This window comes from Elephas maximus, chromosome 12 (assembly GCF_024166365.1).
Source record: "Elephas maximus indicus isolate mEleMax1 chromosome 12, mEleMax1 primary haplotype, whole genome shotgun sequence".
Classification (NCBI taxonomy): Eukaryota; Metazoa; Chordata; class Mammalia; order Proboscidea; family Elephantidae; genus Elephas; species Elephas maximus.
In genome coordinates, this window is record NC_064830.1 from 53673254 (window position 1) to 53700755 (window position 27502).

General features: G+C 41.0%; 1 protein-coding gene across 5 annotated transcripts in view; it reads right to left on the reverse strand.

Annotated features, from left to right (window-relative positions):
* The window catches only part of GNB5 (G protein subunit beta 5), a 99442-nt gene that overhangs the window by 13474 nt on the left and 58466 nt on the right, over positions 1–27502 (reverse strand). For all 5 annotated transcript variants that reach the window (XM_049905163.1, XM_049905159.1, XM_049905161.1 and 2 more), the window contains 6 exons: positions 26035–26076; positions 22801–22877; positions 20516–20648; positions 19195–19338; positions 16854–16945; positions 12916–12964 (listed from right to left, as the gene is read on the reverse strand). In XM_049905163.1, coding sequence (XP_049761120.1) covers positions 12916–12964; positions 16854–16945; positions 19195–19338; positions 20516–20648; positions 22801–22877; positions 26035–26076 — 537 coding nt within the window. The remainder of the gene's footprint in view (positions 1–12915; positions 12965–16853; positions 16946–19194; positions 19339–20515; positions 20649–22800; positions 22878–26034; positions 26077–27502) is intronic.

The window sequence follows — 27502 nt, forward strand, 5'->3', positions numbered from 1 at the left end:
GTTTCTTGCAGAAGCATACTGTAGTTTTCTTTGTATAAGTCTTTTACATCTCTGGTAAGATTTATTCCTAAGTAGTTTATTTTCTTGGGGGCTACTGTAAATGGTATTCATTTGGTAATTTCCTCTTTGATGTTCTCTTTGTTGGTGTAGAGGAGTCCAACTGATTTTTGTATGATTATCTCATATCCTGATACTCTGCTGAACTCTTCTATTAGTGTCAGTAGTTTTTTTTGGAGATTCTTTAGGGTTTTCTATGTATAAGATCATGTCATCTGCAAATAAAAAAAACCAACCAATACTTTTACTTCTTCCTTGCCAATCTGGATGCCCTTTATTTCTTTATCTAGCCTAATTGCTCTGGCTAGGACTTCCAGCACAATGTTGAATAAGAGTGGTGATAAAGGGCATCCTTGTCTGGTTCCCGATCTCAATGGGAATGTTTTCAGGCTCTCTCCATTTAGGGTGATGTTGGCTGTTGGCTTTGTATAAAATCCCTTTATTATGTTGAGGAAATTTTCCTTCTATTCCTATTTTGCTGAGAGTTTTTATCATGAATGAGTGTTGAACTTTGTCAAATTCCTTTTCCGCATCAATTGATAAAATCATGTGACTCTTGTCTTTTGTTTTATTTATGTGGTGGATTACATTAATTGTTTTTCTAATGCTGAACCATCCCTGCATACCTGGTATGAATCCCACTTGGTCTTGGTGAATTATTTTTTTGATATGTTGTTGAATTCTATTGGCTAGAATTTTGTTGAGAATTTTTGCACCTACATTCATGAGGAATATAGGTCTATAATTTTCTTTTCTTGTGGTGTCTTTACCTGGTTTGGTATCAGGGATATGGTGGCTTCATAGAAGCCGTCCTTTCCTATGCTCTGAACTACCTTTACTAGTAGTGGTGTTAACTCTTCTCTGAAAGTTTGGTAGAACTCTGCAGTGAAGCTATCCGGATCAGGGATTTTTTTTTTGTTGGGAGTTTTTTGATTACCTTTTCAATCTCTTCTTTTGTTATGGGTCTATTTAGTTGTTCTACCTATGTTTGTGTTAGTTTAGGTAGGTAGTGTGTTTCTAGGAATTCATCCATTTCTTCTAGGTTTTCAAATTTGTTTGAGTATAGTTTTTCATAGTAACCTGATATGATACTTTTAATTTCAGTTGGGTCTGTTGTAATATCGCCCATCTCATTTCTTATTCAGGTTATTTGCTTCCTCTCCTGTTTTTCTTTTGTCAGTTTGGCCAGTGGTTTATCAATTTTGCTGATTTTTTCAAAAAACCAGATTTTGCTCTTGTTAATTCTTTCAGTTGTTTTTCTGTTTTCTATTTCATTTTTTTTTTTTTATTTCATTTAGTTCAGCTCTAATTTTTATGATTTGTTTTCTCCTGGTGCCTGTGGGTTGCTTTTGTTGCTCTCTTTCTATTTGTTCAAGTTGTAGGGATAATTCTTTGATTTTGGCCCTTTCTTCTTTTTGGATGTGTGCATTTATTGATATAAATTGGCCTCTGAGCACCGCTTTTGCTATGTCCCAAAGGTTCTGATAGGAAGTGTTTTCATTCTCGTTGGATTCTCTGAATTTCTTTATTCCATCCTTAATATCTGCTATAATCCAGTCTTTTTTTGAGCAGGGTATTGTTCAGTTTCCAAGTGTTTGATTTCTTTTCCCTGCTTTTCCTGTTATTGATTTTCACTTTTATGGCCTTATGGTCAGAGAAGGTGCTTTGGAATATTTCAGTGTTTTGGATTCTGCTAAGGCTTGCTTTATGACCTAATATGTGGTCTATTCTAGAGAATGTTCCATGTGCACTAGAAAAGTATACTTGGCTGCTGTTGGGTGGAGTGTTCTGTATATGTCTACAAGGTCAAATTGGTTGACTGTGACATTTACAGATCTTTCGTGTCTTTATTGAGCTTCTTTCTGGATGTCCTGTCCTTTACTGAAAGTGGTGTGTTGAAGTCTCCTACTCTTATTGTAGAGCTGTCTATCTCACTTTTCAATGCTGATAGAGATTGTTTTATGTATCTTGCAGCACTGTCATTGGGTGCATAAATATTTAATATGGTTATATCTTCTTGGTGTGTGGTCCCTTTAATCATTATATAGTGTCCTTCCTTATCCTTTCTAATGGATTTAACTTTAAAGTCTATTTTGTCAGAAATTAATATTGCCACTCCTGCTCTTTTTTGATTGTTGTTTGCTTGATATATTTTTTTCCATCCTTTGATTTTAGTTTGTTTGTGTGTCACAAGTCTAAGGTGTGTCTTTTGTAGGCAGCATATAGACGGATCTTGTTTTTTAATCCATTCTGCCACTCTCTGTCTCTTTATTGGTGCATTTAGTCCATTTACATTCAGGGTAATTATGGATAGGTATGAATTTAGTGCTATCATTTTGATGTCTTCTTTTGTGTGTGGTTGACAGTTTCTTTTTCCCACTTGATTTTATGTGCTGAGTAGATTTTCTTTATATATTGTCCTTTCCTCATATTTGTTGTTGATTTTGTTTCTGCTGAGTCTCTATTTTTTTCTCATATTTTATTTTCATGAGTAGGATACTTTGTCTCCTTTGTGGTTACCTTATTATTTACCCATTTTTCTAAATTTAAACCTAACTTTTATTTCTTTGTACCACCATATCTTCCTCTCCATATGGAAGGTGTATGATTATATTTCTTAGTCCCTCTTTATTATTTTAATGTTGTCTTCTTTTATATAATAATATCACTGTTACCCTGTTTGGGGCTTTTTTTTTTTTTTTTTTAATAATCTTGCTTTGGTTTTTTGGATTTCCCTGTCTGGGTTGACTTCTGGTTGCTCTGCTCAGTGTTCTAGTCTTGGGTTGATACCTGATATTATTGATTTTCTAACCAAAGAACTCCCTTCAGTATTTCTTGTAGTTTTGGCTTGGTTTTTATGAATTCCCTCAACTTGTATTTATCTGGAACTGTCTTAATTTCACCTTCATATTTAAGAGACAGTTTTGATGGATATATGATTCTTGGCAGGCAATTTTTTTCCTTCAGTTTTTAAAATATGTCATTCCATCGCCTTCTTGCCTGCATGGTTTCTGCTGAGTAGCCCAAGCTTATTCTTATGGGCTCTCCTTTGTAGGTGACTTTTTGTTTATCCCTCACTGCTCTTATAATCCTCTTTATCTTTGGTTTTGGCAAGCTTGATTATAATGTGTCTTGGTGACTCTCTTTTAAGATCCACCTTATGTGGAGTTGGATGAGCATCTTGGGTAGATATATTCTCATCTTTCATGATATCAGGGAAGTTTTCTGCCAACAAATCTTCAACAATTTTCTCTGTATTTTCTGTTATCTCCCCCATCCTGGTACTCCAATCATTTGGAGGTTATGTCTCTTGATAAGAGTCCCACATGATTCTTAAGGTTTCTTCATTTTTTAAAAAATTATTTTATCTGATTTTTGTTCAAATATATTAGTGCCAAGTGATTTATCTTTGAGTTCAGAAATTCTAGCTTCTACTTGCTCAATTCTGCTCCTCTGACCTTCTATTGAGTTATCTAATTCTGTATTTTATTGTTAATCTCCTGAATTTCTGATTGCTGTCTATCTATGGATTGTTCCAACTTATGAAACTTTTCATTATGTTTGTGAATAATCTTTCTAATTTCTTCAGTTGCTTTATCTGTGTGTTCCTTGGCTTGTTCTGTGTATTGCCTCATTTCCTTCCTGATGTCTTGAAGGGTTCTGCATATTAAACTTTTGTATTCTGCATCTGGTAATTCCAGGAATGCACTTTCATCTAGAAGATCCCTGGATTCTTTGTTTTGAGAGCCTGTTGAGGTGATCATGGTCTGTTTCTTTATGTGACTCGATATTGACTGCTGTCTCCAAGTCATCTATAAGTTATTGTATTAGTTTATGCTTGCTTATTGTGTCGTAGCTGCTTGCTTTGTTTTGTTTTAGTATACCCCTATGGGTTGCTTGAGTGAGCTAGCTTGATTATTTTCATCTTTCGAGTTCTGGTGTCCTGTCCCCAGATGGCTAGAGCTCTTATCAGGTGTATCAGTCTAGGAGTCCATTCAGTTTTCTTGTATGAATTCAGCTCAGGTTTCCAGGTAGCTGATCAAGCGTGTGGTACAGGCTCTGTCCTACAGTCTTAAAGGGGCAGGGGTGATTGGCGTATATACTGGTATCTGATTGCAGCAGGGGGTCATGCTGTGAACAAGGTAGCGGGCTGAGAACCAACCTCCGAGTGTCTCTGAGGAAAATGCGTCCCTGTTCCCTAGAGTGTGCTGGTGGGTGGGTTCTGCAGAGGGATCATGGGTATCCAAAGTTTTTGGTTGTAAGGACTGGGAGGTACCAGTTATCTTTGGACCTGTCACGGGTGGCTGGATGACCTGAGTGGAGCTACCAGTCCTTAGGTTTCTGATGTGGGTAGGTGAGGACCTTGTTTAACAGGCAAAGCAATGTCAAACGTCAAACACCCACCTCTCTACTGCACAGCTGAAATGGCTGGAGTTTGCCAACAAGGGCCTATTTTCCCAAAATAGGCCCACACAGGTCCATGCAGAAGGGAGAGGTGCTCAAGGTCCACAGACAGTATGCCTGGACAGGAGCTGCTTCTGTCCTGAGCTCCCCCGGTTAATGGAGCTAGCAAATTATCTTTTCCCCCCAATTGCAAATTATTTCCTTCCCCAAGGCCGGAAGGATGGCTCTAGGTGCTCACCAGGATCTATCTCAGGCCCAGAGATTCAGCGGCTGAAGCTGCCCTGGGGGTGGGGGTGGGGGGGCGCAGTAAAATATACACAAGTACTTCGCTTTTGCAGAGAGCGCCATTCTCCTCAGGTTCCGGAGGTGTGAGTAGGCTGTGTGGCTGGTGCTTCTCCCTGAGGAAACTGTGGCCGAATGCTAGTACCAGCCCGCTACAGCCGCCACTGCTCCGGGAATAGTACCTGACGGCTCCCCGCGATTCAGGTCCGGTATCTCCTCTCTGCTTCTGAACGGCCTTTTCCACCCCCTGCCCCTCAGTTCATTGTCTAAGCTTGCCTTTGATGCTCAGGGCTCCCAGCTCGTCACAAATATACACATTTCACTTGTTTTTTCGGGTCTTTGTCGTAAAGAGGGCTCGACGGGAAGTGTCTTGTCTACTCTGCCATCTTGGCTCCGCCCCTAAACTACTTCTTGAGTTCTTATAATAGTGGTCTCATACAGTATTTGTCCTTTTGCAACTGACTAATATCACTCAGCATAATGCCTTCCAGATGCCTCCACATTATGAAATGTTTCACGGATTCATCATTGTCCTTTATCAATGTGTAGTATTCCATTGCATAAATATACCATAATTTATTTATCCATTCACCCGTTGATGGGCACCTTGGTTGCTTCCATCTTTTTGCTATTGTAAACAGTGCTGCAATGACATGGCTGTGCATATGTCTGTTCGTGTAAAGGCTCTTATTTCTCTAGGATATATTCCAAGGAGTGGGATTGCTGGATCATATGGTAGTTCTATTTCTAGCTTTTTTAGGAAGCGCCAAATGATTTCCAACCTGGTTGCTCCATTTTACATTCCCACCAGCAGTGTCTAAGTGTTCCAGTCTCTCCACAACCTCTCCAACATTTACTATTTTGTGTTTTTTGGATTAATGCCAGCCTTGTTGGAGAGAGATGGTATCTCATTGTAGTTTTGATTTGCTTTTCTCTAATGGCTAATGATTGTGAGCATTTCCTCATGTATTTGTTGGCTGACTGAATGTCTTCTTTGGTGAAGTGCCTGTTCATATCCTTTGTCAATTTTTTAATTGGGTTGTTTGTCTTTTTGTTGTTGAGTTTCTGCAGTATCATGTAGATTTTAGAGATCAGGCGCTGATCAGAAATATCATAGCTGAAAACGTCTTCCCAATCGGTAGGTAATCTTTTTACTCTTCTGGTGAAGTCTTTGGATGTGCATAGGTGTTTGATTTTTAGGACCTCCCAGTTATCTAGTTTCTCTTCTGGTGTTTGTGCATTGTTAGTAATGTTTTATATACAGTTTATGGCATGTATTGGGGCTCCTAGCATTGTCCCTATTTTTTCTTCCATGATCTTTATCATTTTAGATTTTATATTTAGGTCTTTGATCCATTTTGAGTTCGTTTTTGTACATGGTGCGAGGTATGGGTCTTGTTTCATTTTTTTGCAGATGGATATCCAGTTATGCCAGCACCATTTGTTAAAGAGACTGTCTTTTCCCCATTTAACTGACTTGGGAACTTCGTCAAATATCAGCTGCTCATATGTGGATGAATTTATGTCTGGATTCTCAATTCTGTTCCATTGGTCTATGTATCTGTTGTTGTACCAGTACCAGGCTGTTTTGACTACTGTGGTGGTATAATATGTTCTAAAATCAGGTAGTGTGAGGCCTCCTACTCTGTTCTTCTTTTTTAGTAATGCTTTACTTATCCAGGGCCTCTTTCCCTTCCATATGAATTTGGTGATGTTTCTCCATCTCATTAAAACATGTCTCTGGAATTTGGATTGGAATTCCATTGTATCCATAGATTGCTTTCAGTAGAATACCAAAAAACCAAACCAAACCCAGTGCTTTCAAGTTGATTCTGACTCATAGCGACCCTACAGGACAGAGTAGAACTGCCCCATGGAGTTTTCAAGGAGTACCTGGTGGATTCAAACTGCCGACACTTTGTTAGCAGCCGTAGCACTTAACCACCATGCCACCAGGGTTTTTAAAATGTTGAGTCTTTCTATCCACGAGCAAGGTATGTTTCCACTTATGTAGGTCTCTTTTAGATTCCTGCAGTAGTGTCTTGTAGTTAGGTCCCTAGTAAGATTTATTCCTAAGTATTTTATCTTCTTGAGGGTTACTGCAAATGGTATTCATTTGGTAATTTCCTCTTTGATGTTCTCTTTGTTGGTGTAAAGGAATCCAACTAATTTTTGTACATTTATCTCATATCCTGATACTCTGCTGAACTCTTCTATTAGTGTCAGTAGTTTTTTTGAAGATTCTTTAGGGTTTTTTATGTATAAGATCATGTTATCTGCAAATAGAGATACTTTTACTTCTTCCTTACCAATCTGGATGCCCTTTATTTCTTTATCTAGCCTAATTGCTCTAGCTAGGGCCTCCAGCACAACGTTGAATAAGAGCAGTGATAAAGGGCATCCTTCTCTGGTTCCCGTTCTCAAGGGGAATGCTTTCAGTCTCTCTCCATTTAGGATGATATTGGCTGTTGGCTTTGTATAAATGCCCTTCATCATGTTGAAGAATTTTCCTTCTATTCATATTTTGCTGAGAGTTTTTATCATGAATTGGTGTTAGACTTTGTTAAATGCCTTTTCTGCATCAACTGATAAGATCATGTGTTTCTTGTGTTTTACTTATATGATGGATTACATTGATTATTTTTCTAATGCTGAACCATCCCTGCATACCTGGTATGAATCCCACTTGGTCATGGTGAACTAATTTTGATATGTTGTTGAATTCTATTGGCTAGAATTTTGTTGAGGATTTTTGCATCTATGTTCATGAGAGATATAGGTCTGTAATTTTCATTTTTTGTGTTGTCTTTCTCTGGTTTTGGTATCAGGGATATGCTGGCTTCGTAGAATGAGTTTGGGAGTATTCCATCCTTTTCTATGTTCTGAAATACCTTTAGTAGTAGTGGTGTTAACTCTTCTCTGAAAGTTTGGTAGAATTCCCCAGTGAAGCCATCAGGACCAGGGCTGTATTTTGTTGTTGCTGGGAGGTTTTTAATTACCTTTTCAGTCTCTTCTTTTGTTATGGATTTATTTAGTGTTCTACATCTGTGTTAGTTTAGGTAGGTAGTGTGTTTCTAATAATTCATCCATTTCTGCTAGGCTTTCAAATTTGTTGGAGTACAATTTTTCATAGTAATCTGATATGATTCTTTCAATTGGGTCTGTTATGATAGCGCCCATCTCATTTCTTATTCAGGTTATTTGCTTCCTCTCCTGTTTTTCTTTTGTCAGTTTGGCCAAGGGTTTATCAATTTTGTTAATTTTATCAAAGAACCAGCTTTTGGTCTTTTTAAGTCTTTCAATTGTTTTTCTGTTCTCTATTTCCTTTAATTCTGCTCTAATTTTTATTTACTTTCTTCTGGGGCCTCAGGGTTTCTTTTGTTGCTCTATTTGTTCAAGTTGTAGGGATTATTCTTTGATATTGTTCCTTTTTTTTTGGATATGTACATTTATTGCTATAAATTCACCTCTGAGCACTGCTTTAGCTGTGTCCCAAAGGTTCTGGTAGGAAGTGTTTTCATTCTCATTGGATACTATGAATTTCTTTATTCCATTCGTAATGTCTTCTATAACCCAGTCGTTTCTGAGCAGGGTATTGTTCAGTTTCCAAGTGTTTGATTTCTTTTCCCTGCTTTTTCTGTTATTGATTTCTACTTTTACGGCTTTATGGTCAGAGAAGATGCTTTGTAATATTTCAATGTTTTGGATTCTGTTAAGGCTTGCTTTATGACCGAGTATGTGGTCTTTTTTAGAGAATGTTCCATGTGCATTGGAAAAGAAAGTACACTTAGCTGCTGTTGGGTGCAGTGTTCTGTATACGTCTATGAGGTCAAGTTGGTTGACTGTGGCATTTCGATCTTCTGAGTCTTTATTGAGCTTCTTTCTGGATGTTCTGTCCTGCACCAAAAGTAATGTGTTGAAGTCTCCTACTATTATTTTGGGGCTATCTCACTTTTCAATGCTGTTAGTTTGTTTTATGTATCTTGAAGCCCTGTCACTGGGTGTGTAAATATTTAATATGGTTTTATCTTCCTGGTATATTGTCCCTTTAATCATTATATAATGTCCTTCCTTATCCTTTGTGTTGGATTTTACTTTAAAGTCTATTTTGTCAGAAATTAATATTCCCACTCCTGTTCTTTTTTTATTGTTTTTTGCTTGATATATTTTTTTCCATCCTTTGAGTTTTAATTTGTTTGTGTCTTTAAGTCTGCAGCATGTCTCTTGTAGGCAGCATATAGATGGATCGTGTTTTTATATTCTGCCATTCTCTATTTTCTTTTTCCCACTTAATTTTATGTGCTGAGTAGTTTATATATTGTCTTTTCCTCTTATTCGTTATTGTTGATTTTGTTTTCGCTGAGTCTTTATGTTTTTCCTGTATTTATTTTGATGTTTAGAATGTTAGTCTCCTTTGGGGTTACCTTAATATTTACCCTACTTTTCTAAGTTTAAACCTAACTTTTATTTCTTTGTATCACCTTGACTTCCTCTCCGTATGAAAGATCCATGACTACATTTTTTAGTCCCTCTTTATTGTTTCAATGTTGTTATCTTTTACATAATGACATTGCTGTTTCCCTGTCTTGAGCATTTTTTTTATCTTGATTTATTTTTGTGATTTCCCTATCTGGGTTGGCATCTGGTTGCTCTGTCCTGTGTTCTAGTCTTGGGTTGATATCTGATAGTATTGACTTTCTAACCAGAGAACTCCCTTTAGTATTTCTTGTAGTTTTTGGTTTTACAAATTCCCTAAACTTCTGTTTATCTGGAAATGTCCTAATTTTGCCTTCTTATTTGAGAGATAGTTTTGATGGATATATGATTCTTTGCTAGCAATTTTTTCCTTCAATGCTTTATATAAGTCCTCCCATTGCCTTCTTGCCTGCATGGTGTCTGCTGAGTAGTCTGAGCTTATCCTTATTGACTCTCCTTTGTAGGTGACTTTTTTTTTTTTTTTTTTATCTGTAGCCACTCTTAAAATTTTGTCATTTTCTTTGGTTTTGTTAAGTTTGATTATGTCTTGGTGACTTTCTTTCGAGATCTACCTTATGTGGGGTTCGATGAGCATCTTGGATGGATATCTTCTCATCTTTCACAATATCAGGGAAGTTTTCTGCCAACAAATCTTCCACAGTTCTCTCTGTATTTTCTGTAGCCCTCCCTGTTCTGGTACTCCAATCATACGTAGATTATTTATCTTGATGGAGTCCCATGTAATTCTTAGGGTTTCTTCATTTTTAAAAATTCTTTTATCTGATTTTTCTTTGAATATATTGGTGCCTACTGTTGTATCTTCAGTCTCACTAATTCTGCCTTCCAGTCCCTCATTTCTGCTCTGCTGACTTTCTATTGAGCTGTCTAACTCTGTAATTTTGTTAATCCTCTGAATTTCTGATTGCTGTCTATCTATGGATTCTTGCAGCCTATTAAATTTTTCATTATTTTCTTCAATAACCTTTTTAACGTCTTCAACTGCTTTTTCTGTGTGTTTCTCGGCTTTTTCTGTGTTTTGCCTGATCTCCTTCCTGATTCGTTGAAGCATTCTGTATATTAATCTTTTGTATTCTACATCTGGTAATTTTGGAAGACATCTTCATCTGGAAGATTCCTTGTTTTCAGAACTTGTTGAAGCAATCAATCATGGTCTGCTTGTTTATGTGATTTGATATGGACTGTTGTCTCCAAGCCTTCTATAAGCTACTGTATTATTTTATTTTATGTTTCTTGCTTTGTTTTGTTTGATATGGCCAATTATGCTGCTTGAGTGAGCTACCATGAGTATTTTCGCCTTTGAAGCTCTAACATCCTGTCACCAGATGGCTAGAGTTGTTACCAGATATGAGCCTAGCAGTCCATTTACTTTTCTTGTATGGATTCAGCTCAGGTGTCCAGGTAGTCGGGCATCAAGTGTGTGGTATAGGCTCTGTCCTACAGTCTTAGTGAGCTAGGGGTGATTGGTGTAGGTACAGGTATCTGGTTACAGCAGGGTGGGTCATGCTCTGGGCAAGGCAGTGGCTGACAACCATCCCCCGATTGTTTGTAACAAAAGTGCGTCCCTGTTCCTGGAGTGCACAGGTGGGTGGGTTCTGCAGCCAGACTGTGGGGACCCAATGCTGTTGGCTGTAAGGACTGGGAGGCACCACTTATCCTTGGACCCCTGTTGCAGGTAGCTGGTGACATGGGTGGAGCCACCAGTCCTCAGGCCCTTGATGTGGGTAGGTGAGGGCCCTGTTTAATAGGCAGAGCAGTGTAAAACAACAAAAACCCACCTCTCTACCACGTAACTGAAACAGCTGAAGTCAGATCTGAAGCACATACACGGTCTGCCAACTAGGGCCTAATCTCCTGAAATGAGCCCACACAGGTCCATGCAGGGGTGAAATTTATTCAAAGACCATGGACCATTTCAGCCTGGAGAGGAGCCGCTTCTGTCATGATCTCCCCAGCTTAGTGGAGCTGGCAGATTATCTTTTCCCCCAATTGTTAATTTATTTTTTTTTTTCCAAGGCCAGAAGAATGGCTCAGGACATGCAGTAGGACCTATCTCAGTCCCAGGGAAATCAACAGCCACTGAAGCCAGCTTGGGGGCTGGGGAGCAGTAAAATAAACGCAAGTACATAGCTTTTGCTGAGAGCGCCATTCTTTTCTGGTTCTGGAGTTGTGAGTAGGCTGTGTGGCCCACTGTCTCTCCCTGAGGAAACCTCAACCCAAATGCTACCATCAGCCCTGCTGTGGTAGCTCCAGGGGATTGTGCCTGAGGGGTAGCCTGGCAACTCCTCACAGCTTCTGAACCATCTCTCCCTCCCCCTGTCACTCAGTCCCATTTCCTAACTTTGCCTTTGATGTTCAGGGCTCCTAGCTTGTCATCTATATAATCATTTCCCTCATTGTTTCAGGTCTTTGGGGTAAGAGGGATAACTAGAAGCATCTGACTACTCTGCCATGTTGGCCCTGCCTCCTGTACTTATTTCTGATTGTTTCCTTAGAATAAAAAAAAATAGAGTTGAATTGTTTCCAAGAAATAGCATGATCAGATCAAAAGATGAGGATGTTGTAAAAGCCCTTGATTCATAATCGTAATCAATTCTTATTGCAAAACTGCCTTTTAGAAGGGTGTTACCACTGGCACCAATGACCCTGGGCATGTCTGAGGCTTCGCTTCCATCACTAGACCATTCTTTGCTAATGCAAGAGGCAAAAAGGCATCTGATTGCTTGAATTTGCTTTTCTTTGATTACAGGTGACTATTAAAACATTTTCAGATTTTTATTTGCCATTTTGGGTTTATTGTTTTGTCAACAGTGTGTTTTATCCCCTTTTCTACCAGGGTGTTCATTTTATTTATTTTACAACCCCATTCACATCTAGAGAATTTCAACTTGGTCTGTCATATATGAAAAAAAAAAATATGAGGCAAGGACTTTTCCAAAATGTATACCCTTGCACCTTGTTATATGCTTTTTGACATACGGTTTTCAATTTTCATTATTATCAAACTCTCAATCCATGGCTCTGTAATTCCTTCCACAGCAGCAGGTCAGAGTGAAACCCACTATTTAATAATATAGTTGATATTTGAGGGCATAAAAATAGATATTTTTTCCCTTGAAAAATAGGCCAATATAATTTGATAGTATCAGAAGCCTTAAAACTGGGCCTATTTTTGATTCAGTAAATCCATGTATAAGAATTAATTCTAAGGAAATAATAAGAGAAGTACCGAAAATATTTATCTAAAAAATTTATAGCAGTGTTTTTAACAGAAAAAAAAAAAAGAAACCTTGAAAAAAAATCTAAACAGATTCAAACACTGAATACTATTAAGTAAATGGTGGCATGTCCATAACACGGAGTATCATCATGACAACCAATAACAGTCACAGACTAGGAAAATATTATCTGCATGGGAAAATAGTCACAATCAATTGCTGAGTGAAAAAAAGCAAACTGTGAAATATTTCTGTTTAAAAAGAAAAAGACAGAAAGGAATTCAACCAACTGTGATTTTTCTTAGGTAGGGGTGTTAAGGTGACTTAATTTTTTCCTGAAGTTTTCTGCATTGAATACATACTACTTTTGTAATCAAAAAAGTTATTTTTAAAAAATAAAATTGTTAGACTACATATTTTTCTTTAGAAATGAAAAGCTCTCCATAACTTAGAAGCATACCGTAGCGTCATCTGATCCTGAAGCAAAGGCATCTCCACTTGGATAGTATCTGCAAAGATAAAGACAGGGTAGAAAACACTTTATTTAGAGCAGTGATTCCCAAAGCTGGATGCCCATCAGAACCATCTGGGAAGGCTTAGCCCATGTCAGGCTCTCATAATCAGAATCTCCACATTTAGGAACATAAGGCCTACTCCTTTCAGAGGCTAGAAAGTGGGGCTCCCATGCCAGGCCCATTGGCCTCCAGTTTTCTTACCCGGGGACAGTGACAGTGGCCTGGCCGTGAGGGTAAGTGTGATCTACCAGAGCTCAGGGGTTAGGACGTGGCTATAAAAACAGACACTGGACATAGATGTGTAGAGCCACATTCAGGACTCTGTATCTACCACTTACTACATGTCATACTTTGGCAAGTGACTTAACCTTCCCCAGCTCCAGTTTCCTCATTTCAAAACAGAGGATAATAGCACACATTCCCGTTGTGAAGATTAATTAGACAGTACATGCAAAGAATCAGGCCTGGTGTCAAATAAAAAGCATTCAATAAGCAACGGTTACTATTGCCATAATCATTCTCTTCTCAATGATCAGTGGGAAATATTAGTACTAGATTATAAACCAAAGGCAGGATTACAACAAAGGTCTTTCAACCTTTCCACTCAGCTTCTGCTGCCCAGCTGGGGCCTCCACACCTGCTACCATTTCTCTTTCTTGTACAAATGACCTACACTCCATCGCTCCACCAAAGTTGGGAGGGGAGGCCTTTAAAACAGTGTGTGGAATTACCTCTCCTACCTCAGGAGGTAGGAGACAAAAAGCTTGGCAAGGGATAGGGAAGCAAGATTTTGTGTGAATAACAGTGGTCTGAAAGAAGGGAGTGGAGAACAGGAGGTCTGGATGGGACATGCTGAAAATTTCAGCTCTGCCCGGATCAGTCCATCATGGTATGGGCACACAGTTTCTAAAAGCACTATGAATATTCCCATTTTCTAATGCCAAGTAAAAACGATTTCTATATTATTCTCCATTCAGGGTCATATGGGCCATGATTTCCCTCCTCTGGCAGGAAATTCTGGGACCAAGTGCAGGGTATGTGGTTTATCTGGAAGAGACTTTTGATGCTCCCAGTATCCGCCCTTCCCTCTCTCCTATGACTGCAGTTAAATATAAGCAGATGTTTCCGGTTGTCACCAAGGCCAGGGGGTGTTATTGGCATTTAGCACTATCCCTGAGGCAGCCAGAGATGCTAAATGTCTTACATAGGGCAGTCTCTAACACTGAAGAAATGTCCTACCCAAAGTATCAATAGTGCCCTGTTGAGACACACTGATTTTTTTTTTTTGCTGGGCGCATGAAAGAATGAAAACGTTTCCAGTTTTCCTGCAGTTAGGTTGGCCATGTAATCAAGTTCAGGTTAATGGGATATAAGCAGAAGTGATGAGCTTAACTTTCCTCTTCCTACTGGCTGAAGGAAGACATGGTGGTAGGTCAGTTGAATCGTGGGGTTGAAAACACCATCTTAGGAATAGGGTAGCAAAAAGATAGAATGAGCCATCATAGCAGCTCAGATTTTATATGAGAATACACTTCTATCTCATTCAAGCCACTGTTAATTGGGCCTCTGACACACAAATCCACGTCCTAACTAAGCCAGTATATAACGAGACCAGCAACAATATCCAGTATGACCTTAGCCTCGGGTGAACATTTTGGCTAATGTTTGCCCCAGGAGGAAATAAAAAGATATCTGAACATGGCTCGCTGAGTCAGCCTCTGTAGAATCTTCCAGACAAATGTAAGCATCAATTTATACCATTCTATAAAATAAATTAATTGGTACTGCATTCACTCTATGTAGAAAGTGCGGTCATTTAAAAAATATTTGGTCTTTCCTAACAGAACAGGGTATATTCTCTGTGTTTATTAATATCTTCTTTTATTTCTTCCATTAAGGGTTCATAAATTAAAGGTTTGTTACTACCATACATTTTTATTTCCCTGACTTCCTCAAATAATTACTGAGCATGCAGTCTAACAGGAGGAGATGGACAACTAAACTGGCCACAGAGGATGATTAGTCTCCCACTCAGGAGGGCACCTAACTCAGGCTTGGAGACTCAGGGAGGGATTCCTAGAGACAGGGAAGCCTAAGTTGAGACCTGATGGTCTAACAGATATTAAAGGAAGAGGGTTCAGAACAGAGAGAATACCATGGGTGAGAGAATATGCACTTTTAAGCTATATTTCAATAATAAATAGGGACTTAATTTATTTTTGTGGATTTATCTTCTATCCTGCATCTTACTAACTTCATTTACTACCTGTAGCAATTTCTGGATTGACTTATTTTGACTTTCTAGGTAATTACTGTACATTTGCAAAAAGTGATAGTTCTTTTTCCTTACCCTGCATTTAAGGGCAGAGGAGAAAAATTCTAACATTTCTAGTACTAAGCTAAATAAGTATCCTTATTTTGCTCTTGATGGTATGGGGAGCAAGTCTAGTGTTTCTCCACTAAGCATAATGAAGATTCTTGGGCAATTATACTTTATTTACTGTCTAGACAGTGCCATCTTCCAAATGACATGTCAAGTTCTGAATTCCCTTTTGGGATCCAGTTCATAGGTCCTGCTGCCTACTTGAAACCTCCACTTGGATGTATAATACGCATCTCAAACAGAAACAGAGCTCCTAAATCCCTGCACCACAACCACCTCCTACCTACATTCCCTCCAGTCTTACCTGTCTTAGAAATGGATCACTGCTTCCTGCCCATTATAAAAGACTTGGGTTATCTAAGCTTAAGGTTCTTTTCCTATATCATAACCCCTTGTGTCTGCAGGTGTTGTTTGGCCCTCTTCGCATTACCCTGTGGAATTGGGGCTCAGGTAACTAGCAAAAAAAAAAAAAATGCGGATACTCTGGCTACTGCCATTACTGTAATAAACTGTCCTACATCTCTGACCCGGGAGTCTCATGTCTTCTACTAGCATCCATGCAACTGTGGCTAATCTAAGTTTTTAGCTTCCAAGTATAGTACAGTATCAGACCCTTCACAATTCTTGACAGTTCTGTCTCCATCATGACTTATTTCTAGCCACCATTCTGTCTTTCTTGAACAGAAACAAGAACTTACACAACAACCTTCAAACTAGCCTTTGCACTTCCATTCTCCTACAATCGATTCTCCATACAGCAGCCAGAGTGATCTTTCAGCAACAAAACACAGATCATATTACCACCACCCACTGCCAACTCAAAAACCTCCAATGGCCACCCAGACTTTTGTTAGATCTCTGTACTCTTCCCCCAACTCTTTGCAAGCCTAGCTCTTCATCATTCTGACCTCAGCTTAAATGTCATCTTCTCAGAGAGGCCTTCCTTGACAACTCTACCTAACAAACAACTCACCCCATAACATCTTTTTGTTTTACCTTTTTCACAGCACTCATCAATAAATTGCACATTTGTTTATTTGTCTGTCATCTTGTGTTTGTCTCCTCTAGGAGAGTAGAGACCATGTCCATCTCGTTCACAAATGTATTCCTAGAATAGTGACTAACATATAAGTACTCAGTAAATATTTGCTGAACAAATGAATGAGAAATACTGATTTTTGATTTAAATATATACTATTTATCATGTTAAGAACAAGTATTCCAGGAGCAGGTGTTATATTTTGTTGGCATTTCTAGCATTTATTGAGATAACAATGTGGTTTAGAGAGGATAATATCAATTGCCCCTCGTACAATTAAATTAAAATTCTCCAGGAGACTGGAGTACTCCTCAGCTCCAGCACAAATCAGCCTCCCTTGCTGGAGAGGCCTCTCTCAAGCAAGTAAACTGAGCCTGGGGGTGGTTCCTGGGCTAAGGATTACCCAAAGCATGGTAAAGTCTACAGAACAGAGAAGTAACCTGAAGATTCTACTTACTGACCGGACACTGTTGATATCAGACTCATGTGTTTCAAAGGCCTGCACACGCTGGCCAGAGCGCATGTCCCACACCATGGCTTTCTTGTCACATCCCTGTAAATACAAAGTTATCCAGAGTTATGGTTACAACAAGGAGCATCTATAGATAAGGCACGACTTCCAGTTATGAAACAAGGCCACTTTCTTTAACTGACAGCTCATAGAAGACAGAACTCAGTCTTGGGGTGGGAGGGAGCAAAAGAAGGTGCCTGGTTTCCCCCTTTAACATGCTTTCTTCTTTCGCACAGTTTTGAGTGGATACAAACCCTCAAGAGCACCCTTCTCACCTTCTTCCTGGGCATTTCCCTTCCTTTCATTTTTCTTCTCCTTTGCCCCTCTTCTATAGCTGCCTTCCTAAACCCAGAGGGGAAGGCAGGCAAACAGTGGGTATATGCTAGGACCTCTCTGCTTGTGACACTAATCGATTGATTGTCCCAGGTTTGTCTGAGGTGTATGGGACAGCCCTCAGCAAAGGTGAAGAGCCAATGTTCCCAGACATCTGCACCAGCAGCATGTCAGGCTGGAAATGGGCAAACCAGGGGCCTAGCTTTGGCTCCACCCACCTATTAGCTGGGAGATTTAGGCAAGTCCCCTCCCTAGGCCTCTGCCTCAATACCTGTAAAGTAAGAACAGACAATGCCTGCCCTTCCTTTCTCTCTGGGCTGGTAACAGGACCCGCAGAATCATAAGCATGAAGTTTCCCCACTATATCATCATAGTTGAGGAATGTTTTCATAGATTCCTGCAGGTCAGTCCTGCCATCAAGGTTGGGTGGTATAATTTAGAACTTCAGTAGTCACACAGAAGAAGTAATGGCTTAAATGTGTGTCCACATTGTTGGTTTCAACTCAAAGCAAAAGGTGGAAGAAGTAGAGTAATTGGTATTTCAGAAAGACTCACTGAGAGGTCAGCACACTAAGTACCCTTACTGAGAACGTGGACAAAGGAATCAGAGGTGTTTTCAGGTCTTTAGAGGACACTAAATTGTATAAAGTTTAGTGCTCTGAAAGACACAATATAATCTATAAGATATTGATAATTTTAAAACACAATGTAGCTGAGATAGATTAAAGACAAAGTTTTACAGAGGTACAGGAATGAAACACAGACAGATGGGGCCAAAGCCCATCAAATCAGGGTCCTGCCAATTAGAGGCTGTGCACCCTTTGCTTGACAGCCAGCGCTGAGATGTGAGCAGCTTGGAATAAAGCATCCTAACATTTTTTTCCAGCTGCAAAAGTCATTTCAGTAGGTAATTTGTCCTGTCTTCTGACAGAGGTAAGACAAGACCTTGGAGGAGGGTCAGCCAGCTCAGTCCTCCCTTTTTGTTTCTTGGCTGCCCGCAGAAATATTCACCCCTCCCATTTGTTCAAAGCCCCCGGGTGATGCAAACAGTTAAATGTGCTTGGCCGCTAACCAAAAGGTTGGAGGTTTGAGTCCACCCAGAGGTACCTCAGAAGAAAGGCCTGGTGGTCTACTTCTGAAAAATCTGCCACTGAAAACCTTACAGAGCATAGTCCTACTCTGACACACATGGGGTTGTCATGAGTCAGAATTGCCTCAATGGCACCTGGTTTACCACTGGTATAACACGTAAACTCTCCCATCTAATGCTCATAATATCTTTGGGTTGCGGGTTGGTTTTGGATGGGGAGTACTATTGTGAATTATGCCCAATTTACAGATGATGAAGTTTAGAGTCAGGTGGCAAAACTGGGCCCTGTGTGCCCTGATTCCTAGTCTAGTGCTCCTCTGGGCCACCAAGACTTCTCTTTCTGACTCTGAGCTACAAACACTGTTCCTGTGCCTGGGGTGGAGGCCAGAGGCTGGGAGGGGTATGTTCCACAAGCCCCAGAACGCTCATCGCATGGCAGCCTGCCTCACCTCAGCAACTAACTGCCCCTCTCTGTGCTTTTGGGTGTTTCTGTAAGGCTTTCAGATGTTCTCTCTCTGTTAGTCATTTGAGGAATGACTTTTTACCAGGAGGCCACCATGTACCGAGTTGCAGTGTTAACAGCAGGAGAGCACTCCAGATTCCTGTGTGGACTGCTGACTTCCAGCGGCAGAGGAGGGGAGACCCTCACAGCCTCGTGCTGTAACTTCCTACCAAGCACCCACAAGGGTCTCCAGCCAGTGCGCCCCTGCAGCAGGAAGTCGGGGAGCAGAGGGGTGCTGAGGACAGCTCCTGCACTGCACTCCCTTCTAGGGAAGTGTCCCATCTAGTCCCATGCACGGACAAGAACGGCCAGCCTAGGTTTCCCTAGTGGACACAGGACCCTTAGGGCTTTTCCTTAGGCCTTTACCCCAGACACAAAAGTGTTTCCAGTTTCTGAAGGGGCGAGGTCTAAGCAGAGGACGTCAGCTGTGTGCCCATGGAAGCTCTGCAGTAGCTGTCCACTCTCCACGTCCCACAAGGCACATGTCCCGTCACCACTTGCTGTCAGGATCTGAAAGGACAGAAAGAGTGTTGTAATCAATGTTTTTATTACTTGCCGTCACCCTGACTCATTGCGACGCCATGCACAATGGAACAAAACACTGCCTGATCCTGCACCATCCCCATGATCAGTTGTGGATTGAACCATTTGATCCATAAGGTTTTCACTGGCTGATTTTCAGAAGTAGATTGACAGGCCTTTCTTCCTAGTTCATCTTAGTCTGGAAGCTCTGCTGAAACCTGTTCGGTATCCTAGCAATGCACAAGCCTCTGCTGACAGATGGGCAGTAACTTGCATAAGGTGCATTGGCTGCGAATTGAACCTGGGTCTCATGTGTGGAAGACATGAATTCTACCACTGAACGACCACTGCTCCATTGTTATCATTACAGGGAATACATGACGGGGAAAATATATTACAGCCACACCTCACTAAGTCTGGTTTCAAAGCACAGAAACATTTCTCCGTTACTGAAAAAGGAAAAGTACATTTTGACACCATTTGAGTTTCTCTGTGAGCTTGTCTTCCTCCAGATTGTGAAGTCCTGGAGGCCTCACTGCTGCACCTACAGGGCTCTGTAGCTGCCTGGCTCACAGGAAGTGCTCATGACTGGCTCCAACATGCAGCCAAGCCCACTGTTGTCCAGGCTAGGGCTTGTCAGACTTTAATGTGCATTCAAGTCACCCAGGGCTTCTTGCTAAAAGAAGATTCTGGGGTTAGGCCTGAGCATCTCTATTTCTCACAGCTCCCAGGTGATGCTCGTGCTGGTCTCTGGACCACACCTGGACTAGTAAGGGTCCAGGCAGCACTTTGTTAGACATTCTCCTGTCGCAGCTTTCACCCATAGCAGACTGTACCCCGGGGACTCCCAGGGCAGTTGATAGGTCCTGGGCAATCTTGCATGCACAGATTTAGCAAGCGTTTGCTGGTACTGACAATGTCCAGGCACTCTCCTAGGCACTAGGGTCTTCAGAAGATCGTGTCTTTTGATCTCTGCTCTCCTGAGCTCAGTTTAACAAGGTTGGCAGTATGAACTGAAACGAACACACTAATTCCCTGTTCCTCTGATAAATGCTTCTGGAAGCAAGGAAAAATAACCTAGCTGCTTGCGTCCTCTGCTGTTCTTTAGTTCTCTAAGACTAGTTCTCTAATAGTAGATGGACCCAAACCGTGGATGCTTATCTACCTGCATGTCAGAGTTGGTGAAGCTGCAAGCAGAGAGGTAGTTGGTATGCATAGCAACAGACTTCTTTTTGGCGGCCATGTTTTCATTTTTGTCAAAAGTCAGTGGGTACACAGAGCACTTATTATCCAAACCACTAGCACGGAAAGAAAGAAATGTCAAATGTTAACATATGGCGGTCAAATATGTTGTATACTTTCTCATTTACAGGGTACTTTTGCATAAACTTTTCAAAATATTTTTCTTTGAGCTGTATCATATATTGTAACATGTTCCCCAGCTTTTATTTTGAAGATTTTCAAACCTACAGGAAAATTGAGAAAATTAACAGTACAATGAACACAGATCACTAACTTAACATTTTGTCGTATTTGCACAAGCTCTCTCTGAACCACATGGACGCAAGTTGCAGACAAGACATTTTACTCCTCAGTGCTTTGACGTGCAAATTTACATTTCCTAAAAATAAGTATATTCTCATATATCTCATTATCATAGCTGAGGAAATTAACAATAATTCCATAATACCTTCTAACGAACCATCCATATTCATTCTTCCCCAACTATCACCAGGATCCAGAGCCTAATCAAGGCTCATGCGTTGGATTCTGTTGTTCTGTCTGTTTAAGTTCTTTTAATCTAGAGCAGACCTTCCACCTATTTTATTGTTCATGACAGTGACTTTTGTTAGACCTTAGGTCAGCTGTCTTACAGACGTCACTCACTCTGGATCTGTCACATTGTTCCTTTTTTCTTTTAATTGTGGTAAATACACATGTAACAAAACATCTGCCATTTCAACAATCTTCACATGTACAGTTTAGTGACATTAATTATGTTCATCATGTTGTTAGTGGTTCAAGTTTAACACTTCTGGCAATAATACTGCAAAGGATTTGTACACAAAAGTATTGTGTACTTCACTGCAGGGGTACCACTATTGTTGATGTTAATGTTGATTATTTGGTGATGGGGACAGGCAGATCTCTCCACCGTAAAAGTACATTTCTCCCTTTGTAATCAGTAATAATCTGTGGTCTGATACTTTGAGATCATGAGACTATCCTGGTCTCCAAGAACCTTTCATATCATGATTTTAGCATGATTGTCCTTGTTTGGATCAAATATCACTTCAGGGGTATAAAATGGTGATTTTCTAATTCAATAATCCCTTCTGCATTTAATTAGCTGGTCCTTTTCTGTAAAGAAGAATTCCTGCCTTCTCCCAGTTATCACTAAACACTTGGGTTCTTTTTTTCCCCTCAATTGTGTTATCATCTGTTACTGTAACGATTCTATCTGATGCTCAAATCGTTCCAGATTTGGACAGTGGAACTTCTCCAAGCCAGCTGTTTCCTTTTGATATGGTCCCAATGGTCCTTGGGCATCTCCTTGCTTTTGCAACAACAACAAAAAGCCCAGGCTTACTTTATCCTCTTTCTTACTCCAAGGAGCCCAGCTTCCTCTTAGTGGTGAATAAGACATAGAATGGCGTTCTCGTTTTTTGAGGGTAAGCTTTTTTGCCTTCTCAACTGCTTGGGAGTATAGGTGTAGGCTTAGGTTTTGTTTTCAGTAATTAGCTTTGGCAAGCTTGTTTATGGATTGTATGGATGATAATGATTTGTACTTAGGCTGTGGCAATGAACAAGCATGCAGCAGAAGACAGTATTCCTTGAACTCTCAAGGCAAGATGTGTCCTCCCCATTCTGAAGCTGCAGAGTAACTTCCCTGTAGCTCTGTTTGATACATATTACATAGGGTGATTTGTATTGTTGTAAGAGGGAGAACCTTCACAGTGTGATGCTTCTGGCATTGAGTCTCTGCTTCAGGAACCAACTAACTTTGTGATCTCAGTCATGTCTTAAGTTTCTCTGAGTCTCAGTTTCCTCAACTGTGAAATGGAGCAAATCCCACGCAGCTACCCCAAGGGGCTGTTGTGAAGATTATGTAGAGTTTAGAATGGCACTTGACATATAGGAGGTGCTCAATATGTGGTCATTATCATTATTTTTGTATCTCTTCCTGCTTGGAGGCAGAAACTATGTCTTCCCTTTTTTTTTAAATAATATTTTATTTATTTATTTTTTTCCAGAAACCCTGGTGGTATAGTGGTTAAATGCAGCAGCTGCTAACCAAAAAGTCAGAAGTTCAAATCCACCATGTGCTCCTTGGAAACCCTATGGGGCAATTCTACTATGTCCTTCAGGGTCGCTATGAGTCTGAATTGACTCAACAGCAATGGGTTTGGTTTTCAGTGAATCTGAAAGGCTGCTGCAGCCCCTACTTACCCACACGCAATGGCGCATCCTGACGGGGCGTAAGCACATGCCATCACCCACGTGCAGGGCATGGTGACCGCATGCTCCTGAAACACAACAGTCACTGTTCTTAGAGTGAATGAGAGACACTTCTACACAAGAGTCTTAACATTTAACTTTTCCAAAATAAAATCACTGGAATTCCTACCAAATTTTATGACATGTTCAGAAGAAGGTGGTGCAGGGTAGAAAACACTAGCCTTTGAGACTGAGGAGAGGGCCCAGCCTCCCCATCATCAACTAAACTCTTTGTCAAGTATTCTAAAAGTTAAAAATCCCTATTGGCAAAAGACTCTCCTTAGTGTGGAATTCCTCTTTAATGCTGTACTCCCTTTCTTCTTCTGCATGAATGCCAGGGCTCCTTTCCTTTTGAGAGGTATGTCTGAATCTCCAAAGTAAACAGATTTTACCTTGTTTACTGATTCCCCTGTTTTCACAGTATACTTTTTTTTTTGTTTAATTATTGTACTTTAGATGAAGGTTTACAGAATACACCAGTGTCTCATTAAATAGTACACATATTGTTTTGTGACATTGGTTACCAACCCCATGACATCAACACTCTTCCTTCTGGACCCTGGGCTCCCTTTTACCAGCTTCCCTGTTCCCTCCTGCCTTCAAGTCTTGCCCCTGGGCTGGTGTGCCCATTTAGTCTCATTTTGTTTTATGGGCCTGTCTTATCTTTGGCTGAAGGGTGAACCTCAGGAGTGACCTCATTACTGAGCTAAAAAGGTGCCTAGGTACCATACTCTCAGGGTTTCTCCAGTCTCTGTCAGGCTAGTAAGTCTGGTCTTGTTTTTGTGTGAGTTATAATTTTGTTCTACATTTTTCTCCAGCTCTGTCGGGGACCCTCTATTGTGATCCCTGTCAGAGCAGTCAATGTTGGTAGCCAGGCACCATCTAGTTGTGCTGGTCATAATATACTCTTGAGTGACTTTTTACATGTATATGACAAGCTTATTTACTTGTAAATAAGAGCCTTTCTCCCCTGTGGATCCCAAACCAATTTCTGGAAGGAATGAGATGGGATGGGATGGGCTGGGGAGGGTGGTTTTGAGCCAAGCTCATAGATAAAAGAGAACCCATAAAATGGAAGTACTAAGAACTGAGATGTTTATCAGTCCCTGGCTTCTCGCTGGTGTCAAGTCCCCCATACCCTCCTGCATGCAGATAAATAAACAACAAAAGTTATGTTTCAAAAACTGGTGAATCTGTGGACAATCTTTTGGTTAGAGACTGGGCCCTGTTCCTGGTTCCAATATCAACAAGATGTCTCACCCCATGTAGGCCAGCTCTCCTCCACTTGTGAAGTTAGGGGACTGGACTAGAAAAGTTCTAAAGTCCAGTCAGATGCTCATCTTCTTGCCTGTTACAATCCTTTCTGTTTTTGTGGGGAAACACAGCCCCCAGTGCTACCTACCAAAATTCTGTTGTCATTCACAGTCTTACAGCCTTTCAGACATCAAGAAATCATTTCTTCCCTCTGGGGAATGAGCTCTAGATGGCCATACCAGGTTCCCTTTCCTTATAAACAGTGGCTACATTTCCTGCTAGGAGCCACAAGTGCCAGCTCCCATAGCTCTCCACAAGTCAGGCAGCCCGTACTCTGTGCACACCAGGGCTAGGTGGAAGTGCAGAACCCCTTTGTGCTCCACGCACGCCAGGGCTTAAATGGAAGTGCAGAATCCCTCTGTGCCCTGTGCACGCCAGGGCTTAAGTGGAAGTGGCAGAACCCCTCTGTGCCCTGTGAATGCCTGGGCTAAGTGGAAGTGCAGAACCCCACATGCTCCAGAGGATGCTGAAAAATGCTGGGAAAGGAAGAGGCTTCCAAGGAGATGACACAAAGGAAAACCCTTAGAAATTGCTGTTACTTTTATTATTCCCCAGATCATCAGGGACTCGACTCTACAAAATGGTGCTGGGTCTCCACTTGGTCATGTCATGGAACAGCTGCCTACCACAACATTCACTAAACACTTTCAGTAATGCAGAATTGGGTCAGATACAGGCCTCCTTTTTCGTATAGACAAAGGAATACTTTCTAAATAAATATTTAATACACAACATTCTTTATCGCAAATGCCAATATGATGCAGGCATGTAAGCACAACTACACATGGATTTTGGCTCTTCTCTTTAGTTGAGGGTCTAGATTTAGATCTAATTGGGAGCCATGTATGCCCTGGCTCAGTGTGCAAGGGAATCAGACCCCACCTCATTGCAGGACAGTTCAGTTCAATCCCACTGCACCCTCATCTTCCCCGCTCACCATCTGCTCACCTCCACACTGCTATGGAGTCTGGCCAAAGATAGGGGAGAGGAAACCGGGAATTTTGGTACCACTTTCTCATCACTCAAAGGAAAAACAATAAACCTGGTTGCACATGTAAATCTTACATCCTTTCCATGCCACGCTCATTCTTGTGTTACTGTTAGCACCATTTATCATGGTTCTCCATGGGAGAAAGATGTGGCAGTCTGCTTCCATAAAGATTACAGCCTTGAAAACCCTATGGGGCAGTTCTACTCTGTCCTACAGGGTCACTATGAGTTGGAATCAACTTGACAGCAACGGGATGGTGGTTCTACATGGTCTTCTCAGGGCGAGAGATCTCAGCGCCAAAGACGAACACGTTACAATTGGCTGAGCTGTCCACACAAGGATGGGCTTTCCCATTATTAGCAGTTCCCTAGAGGCAGGGTGACCACTGACAGGGGCACTGGGAAGGGGAGCAAGAGGAGGCTGGCTAGCTAGACTAGTTGTTCTTATTAGTTGCCGTTGAGTTGGCCTCTGACTCATAGCGACCCCATGTGTTACACAGTAGAACTGCTCCATAGGGTTGTCTTGGCTATAATCTTTATGGAAGCAGTTTGTCATGACTTTCTTCCGTGGAAGTCCTGGGTGGGTTCGAACCACCAACCTTTAGGTTCGCAGCCGATCGCAAACCACTTGTGCCACCCAAAACCAAAAAACCAAACCTGGTGCCCTCGAGTCGATTCCGACTCGTAGCGACCCTACAGGACAGAGTAGAACTGCCCCATGGAGTTTCCAAGGAGCGCCTGGCAGATTTGAACTGCCGACCCTTTGGTTAGCAGCCGTAGCACTTAACCACTACGCCACCAGGGTTTCCTGTGCCACCCAGGCTCCTTTAAATTAGGCTGAGATTCTGAGATGCTCTGATGTGGTCAAGAAAAATGCCTTACTTTGTTAGTAGTGAAGGAATCCCACACGATCACCTTCCCATCCTGGAAGGAAAAAAAGCAGAAAGTTAGGAGCTGCCAATAATTTCCTACAGATAACTGCTAAGAATTACTCATAAAAGCTGTGTTCACCTGAGCAATCTGAAGTAGAAAGCCAGATTAAGTATCTGGATAGGTAAGGTCCCCTAACCTATCCTTGTAAACAAGGGCAGTTGAGTGGGGACTGAATTTTCTAGTGTAGCTAAAGGCTCAGTTCTCAATCATACATTCCTTGTATAGATACAGCTACAGACAGCAATGTTCAGGGACTTCTTTCACACTATTATAAACTAAGCACAAATTATTGATAAACTGCCACAATATCCTAAAAGTCAAAAAGTTATGCAGGGCTGTATTATTTCCCAGAGCTGCCATAATAAGATACCACCAACTAGGGGGCTTAAAACAGCAGAAATTTATTGTCTCACAGTTCTGGGGGCCAGAAGTCCAAATTCAGGGTGTTAGCAGGGCTGTGTTCCCCCTGAAGGCTCTAGGGGAAGATTCTTTCTTGTCTCTCCCAGCCTCCAGAGCCCCAGGCATTCCTTGGCTTGCAGCCGCAGGATCACTCCATCATCACAAGGCTGTTTTCCCCATCTCTCTGTGGGATTGCATTAGGACCCACCCTAATGACCTCATGTTAACTGAACTGATAACATCTTCAAAGACCTTATTTCCAAACAAGGGCACATTGACAAGTACTGAGGGTTAGGATTCCATAAAGATTTACAGCCTTGGAAACCCTCTGGGGCAGTTCTACTCTGTCCAATAAGGCCACTATGAATCGACTAAATGGCAATGGGTTTGGTTTTTTTTTTGGTATGGGAAAGGGAACCAGAGGCTAAAATCAGTCATATACAACTAAATGTAGTTCCTTCCATGACCACAGATGTATACACCAGAGACCTATATACCTGAAGGGAATGTACCTCCACCTCTAAACCCTAATCCCACTTGGTCAGGTTGCTTTTTAGGAAGAAGAATGCTGATGAGTCACTCAAAGTCTGTTCCAGACCCTTCCTGCTGTTTTCCACCTCCTCCCCACCCCCCGCCCCCGCCACTCCACGTCTTCCTACTGTCTCTGGCATCCCACAGGAGAGAAACAGAGATTGGGGGATGGAGAGTATCTGTAAGTACTGAAGCCTTCTTCCCTCGCCTTGGCCAGTAAGAGTAGTACCTGAGGAATAGCTTATACTTTGTAAGATTAAAAAGATCAAAAGGGCTAGGGAGTAACATGCACACCTTGCTAACTACTTTGTAAAAATGTGCATCTGACAAATTGAAAAAAAAAAAAAAACACTAGAAAGAAATCCTCTAAAATAATAGTAACGGTTATTAATATTTTTCTTTCTTCTCTTTTCCAGAGTTTAATTTTTATTTTTATAAGGGTTATATAAAAATCCCTACTTGAAAAAAGCTGGATGAAGGCAGGGGT